Below are 5,792 nucleotides of genomic sequence, written 5' to 3' on the forward strand. Positions count from 1 at the left end.
CGGAAGAGGATCATGACCAGTTCAGCTTTGGCCTCTCCTGGTCCTTGTCTTACACTGTCTTACAGCCACTTGGCACTCTTTGTGTTTTCAAATGTGCATATTTCCAGGAAAAACAACAACAACAACAACAAAACAAACAACAAAACCCCACAGAAAACAAACAAAAAACCCCAACCAAACCGAAAAAAAGATATTGAGGATGTCTCATTGCTTCACCCCACCACCATAGCCATCTAAAATCATGGTTCTGTGTGTTTGGCTATACCAAGTGCAGACAGAAGAGTTATGGCTATGTTTAAAGAGGTGTGTAATGAGCTTATTTCCATTTTTGAGGCATTATCATGACTTTAGTGCGAGCCAGTTCTCTCGCACCGACACGAGCACTATTTGAGAGGTGTCATTGCTGCCATTGGTGTTTCTTGTCCGCGATGCGCTGGTGCTGCAGACCTCGCTGGCATTGCTCTCTCTCTGGCTGGGGTGAGATACCATCTCACAGCTCTCGGTCCAAGCAGGAATTACTTTCAAAGACAACAAAGGTTTTTATTTAGCGCCGGTCGGGCCATTGGGGTGGTTTCCTGCCGGCGGTGCTCAGTGTGGTGCAAACCATTTCCAGGTCACGCGAGCAGCTCCAGCCAAGCACCCCTCCTCTCCTTACCCATCCTGTGTTCCTTCTTCACATTTAACCCCCCCACTCTTGCAACTTAGAAAAGCTATCACTTCTTGTAGGCTTCTGGTTTTGCCGATTTTTTGCCTTGTTTTTCAAGGCAATTCCTTCTGACTTGTTCAACCTCCGGTATTGCTGCGGAAAATATGCATCAGGGGAACAGTTTCATGGAAAAATGCTTAAGTGGCTTGATTTACATTGTAGCCTGCCCCTTAAAACGAGATTAAAGACCTGGTAATATCCTACAAAGTGCTGAACAGACAGAAGGTAGTAAATGAGCATAGCCTTGATTAGATTTGAACGAACAATCTTGAAGTAAAAGTTTAAGGCGTAGAACTGTTAAGCACTCTATCCACCATATGATTTGCTTGAGTGTAGTCATGTGTATGCCTCATATTTGCTGTATTATTTGAAGATATTGATTTTAGTGGAATAATCATACTAAGCAATTTGTTTTAATACACCACCTGTATTAACACTATGTTGTAGATGCAACAACCATGCATCTGTTCTTTAAGATTTTCAAAAGCCTTTTAAATTAAAATATATGATCTACAGATCAAAAGTCTGATATTCTTGGGTTTTTTCAGCTGTTTCTCTCTGAGGAATGACTTTGAGTGTAAATGATCACAGCAGTAGCTGTGCACGGGGGTAATAAATAGCAAGGCACCCATTTAATGCAGTTGCAAGGATTACAAAGAGGCCAGACTTTTCCCAAGTTAAAAAATATATCTATTTTTGGTCTTAATTCTGAGAACTGTATTTAAATAAGACTTAGAAAAAGAATACAAACACATCGATGAACAGTGGTTTAGGAAGGCAGTGTTCTTTCATAAAATGATGGTTATTAAAGGATCTGTGTGCTCTGTTTGGAAATAAATTGAAGAGCCCGGACAAGATGCATGCTTCTGGCTGAAGCAGCAGGCTTTCCTCTGAGATTAGAGAGAAGAAAGGAGAGGGGAACCTTCATTTAGTGAGGTAAAGGAACAAGCGAGGCCCCCCCCATCCAGCACGCCCAAACATCAGGGATGTTTCGGCAGGGGTGAGCGGCTCTCCCGGGGCAGGAGCAGCAGATGGAGGAGCTCCGATGGCAACACGGGACCATAATCTCTGCAGAGCAGCCCTGGCACAGAGGATGCCTCGGTGGGGCTCTCAGGATGTGCTTTCTGGAGCGCTAATGACGGAAACATTTCCTGCCCCATATAAATCTAATAGCATGTGAAACCAAGCACAATAAAACAAATAGATGACACTTTCTTAAGGAAATGGCGATAAGGTTGATAATATTAGGGAAGTTTTTGAGCTCTTTGCCCTTTCTGACATGAATCACAATCAGTTCATTCCTCAGGAGCCAACTGCTTGGAGCAGAGTTCAGCCTGCTGAGCCCCGCTCAGGATTTGGTCCCATTAACACGAAGAAGGTGTTGTCCCAACAGCATCTTAGCAGCTTTGCAAGGAGGAATAACCCAGTCTTCACTCAAATACCATTTTATTTGCAGCTCCATACCCTGTTCAGGCTGTCCTGCCCCATACAGGCATAGGGATGCCTGCACCTCTCCCGCAGCAGCTCCTCATCCTGAGCGCAGTGAATGCGAGGACCGGTTGTAATTCCAAAAGTGTTGGTTTCCCTGGGAAATGGCACGGTTTGGTTGTGAAGGCGGAGGACTGAGACACAAAACTTTTGGCTTTTGGGGTTTTGCTGTGGCATTGCTCAAAGTGCTTCCACGTGCCTCTGCTCTCACCGTGCGGTGGGAGTGTCAGTAACTGCTCACTTCCCATTAAAGTGGGAAAGTTATTTAAATGCTTCAAAGCTCTTGAATGGCAATGGATACGTGAGAACAACGTTTGATTAATTTGATGAGTTTTGTACAGAAATAGCCCCCTAGCACTGCACATCCTCTGGGTCAGCAGGGCTGGCGTCTTGGGAGGATGGTGGGAATCTAATTATTTCATCTGTCCAAAATAGCAACTTTTGAGAGGTGGGGAAATGACTACACCAAAACTATTGTATGCCATCTGCCTGCTGAAATACTTATAGAAAACATGCTTCCTGGCATATAACTTCCTAGCCATATGTCTATTGCATCATTCCCAATTAAATTAAATCACCCTTAAACACTTGGACAAATTCCCAGTCTATGTGAACAAGCCTTCATCACCATGCAGTTTGAAATTTGGACACTTGATCCTGTAAATGTTCCGTTGAAATTGGCTCAGCCATTGTTAACCTTCTACAGCTGATACAGGCTCCTTTGAGATAATTCACGGGCATGTTTCTTATTTTGGTCTTTAAATTTTTAACTATAAAAATTTGTTGCGAGTCTGAAATAATTCTCCAGTATTTGTTTGCAGCGTGCTCAAGTCACTCTAAACAGAGGTTTAAATGGAGAGTCACGTCAATGAGAAAAGGTGTTATCTTCCGCTCATTGGATAAACAGACGGAAATAACTGAAGAGCTTGGTTACAGCAGGATATTCTGAATATCTGGAATATGCTTGGAGGTGTGTACACACACACCCCCCCAACTGAAGAACTTGCTCACTTCACAGCTTCTCTGGAGAGTGGCTGTGATTGGTCATCACACACCAAAGCCCGACCTACTCCTGGTAGGGCTGGGTCACCCTTGTCTAAATGAGTTTTTAGGCATGATCTGGCATGCTCAGGTAGTGCACAGCGTGGATGTAAGTATTAATGGAAACCTACAGGGAATCTCATTGAAATGCAGCCCGACTTCCACTGGAAACCCAACCCGTGAGCTTCCCCCCCAGTGCCCAACAGACCCGGTCATCCTCTATTTTTAGGCCAAGTCTCTATTTTTAGGCAGGTTTTGAAAGATGAAATGAAACTGGCAGCCAAACCCAGACAATTCTGGTGGTTCCTTTCATTCAGGAGCCCCGAGCAGAATGGCAGGAAACCCGGCAGGGCGGAGGGGTGGGCCCCTGGCGCAGGCAGGAGGGGCTGGGGGTGCAGGGGAACCCCTCATGGGGCCACCCAGCGCTCCCTGCAAACAAGGGGGTCAACATAAGTGAGTTTGTTTTATTCTTTTTCTACAGTTCATTTTATTTTTAGTGCAAAAGTAAGGTTTCAAAACATTTCTAAGGGTTTTGCCTTCACTGCACATGAGCAGTCACAAGCGCTGTCCCTCCAGCAGCAGCTTTTCTTGGTGCCGCTCAGCATGACGGGATGTTGGTTCCCTCTTCTCTCTTCTAGAAATGTCTATTTTATATTTTTAGTTGCGTTATTCAACCCAAATTCTCACTTTAACAGAAAAAAAATAAAATATGTTATTTAAATAGGACCTTTGTCTCACTCTACTTTCCTCATTTCATCTTTTGAATGTGTTTTCTAGACCACTGTGCATGCAGACCTGTGTCGTGTAGCGAGTCATGCGTTTCCCCATGTGTGATTGAGAGAGGAAAAAGAGACAAATGCTTGGTGTGAGCCAGGCTGTGACCATGCTCAGGTTTTATATCATGTTGTAGATCGTATTTTACTGGGATATTTTGGTCTCTAATGTAGCTGTGTAGCTCTGTCATTCAGTAATAGATTACTGAACACAACAGAAATCTTTATATAGATGTTGGAGCACATTTCTTCATTAGAGATGTTTCCTTCCCAGGGACATTTTCCTGTCATAGAAACACAGAATGGTTTGGGTTGAGAGGGACCTTTAAACATCATCTTGTCCAACCCCTGTCCCGTGCTAAAAACAAAAGCTACAGGAATTCTGTCACACCAATAAATCTATATACTGTAAATGCTGTTTGGGGATTTCTTGGTAGATAATACCACCTTGTCTTTTTTCTGCCTTTTAATCCTTTTGCTGACTGTAGCCGTATGACTGTAGAATGTAATGGGGGCATCCACATAAAGATAATATATTGAGCAAGTGCTTAATTGTTCTTCCCCCCATCGCTGTTTTCCTGGCCGCCTCATTTTTTATTTCCTGTTAGCAATGACTCCTTTAGTGACTGCATCATTTACCTGAAAAAGGAAAGGAAGAATTTGGACTTAACAGAATTTAGTTTCCCAAATGATCACATCTCTCTTATTTATTTTTTTTTATCCCCGAAGGCCAAAATGATCACTAAGACATTTCCGTTGTCTTTGTTCCCAGACAAAAAAATCAACACATGGAAACATCCAAGTATTTTTGAATTAATAAATAAATTGTCTGTTTGTTTGCATGTTTAAATCAATACTTTTGAAGATACTCTTGTTTCATTCAGGCCACATTAGGATGCGTTGCCTCAACCCCCTTCGATGCAGAGCATCCCTCATCCTGCTGGTGCCAGCGCTGGTCCCAGCTTGGTAAAGTTCAGCCTGGTGATAAAACTGAAGCCAATATTTCTATACTGGTTTTAATGTTTCTGTAATGTGTTATTAATGGAAATGAGATCCAGGAAGTTATTTATTAGTCTTGAGTCCTTCTTTTGCTCCAGGTTTTGCACAGAAGTTTTTGCCTGTGGGTCTTTCTCTCCCCCAGACCTTCTATAAACCATTTCATTCGTGCTCTCTGTTTGACTGAAGTAAATTTAGTGAAGCTAATGGAGTTACTTCTCTTCAGGTCAGTGATGATTTTGCATCCTTGAGCTCCTTGCTTAATTTGCTGAGAAAATTTCAGGTTCTACAGCCAGTTTTCAGCGTCCCCTGCCTGGCCACGGCGCTGGCCACAGCCCAGCCCTGGGACCGTGGCTGGCCCTGGGGTTTCTTCCCATCTCTGCTCTCATCAGATCGCATTTATTTGGCTTTGAGGGCAGCTCAGCAGCCATTTGCACTGAAACTCTTCCAGCTGCAGCCGTGCCTTCACTTTAAAGGGAGAACCAGCAGCTCTTAGGAAAGAGTTAAGCTTTGCTCTTTTGTTTGTTTTGAAGCACTGGCAGGAAAGTGGGGAGGAGAAAATTACCTAAGTGATAGTGAGGTGGCCATGAACTATATAAAACCCTGAAATAGAATTGGAGAAACTCCACCTCGCAGTCTTGAACCGTAAGCACAGCCCCTGAAGAGAAACCCACCCCAGCAGCGAGTGATTGCGAAGCCTTGAACTGAACCCAAGCTCCATGAGCTCAGAGCTGCTGCAGGACTGAGAGCCCACAGCCGGTTCAGGCGGAGCTCTGAGCAGGGATGCT

General features: G+C 43.9%; 1 protein-coding gene across 1 annotated transcript in view; it reads left to right on the forward strand.

Moving 5' to 3' along the window:
* Nucleotides 1-1,799: 1,799 nt before the first annotated feature.
* The window catches only part of CD34 (CD34 molecule), a 14,470-nt gene continuing 10,477 nt past the window's right edge, over nucleotides 1,800-5,792 (forward strand). The window contains exon 1 of the mRNA XM_010189317.1: nucleotides 1,800-1,816. Within this exon, the coding sequence (XP_010187619.1) occupies nucleotides 1,800-1,816 (17 nt within the window). The remainder of the gene's footprint in view (nucleotides 1,817-5,792) is intronic.

This window comes from Mesitornis unicolor, unplaced genomic scaffold, assembly GCF_000695765.1.
Source record: "Mesitornis unicolor isolate BGI_N332 unplaced genomic scaffold, ASM69576v1 scaffold32667, whole genome shotgun sequence".
NCBI classification, from domain to species: domain Eukaryota; kingdom Metazoa; phylum Chordata; class Aves; order Mesitornithiformes; family Mesitornithidae; genus Mesitornis; species Mesitornis unicolor.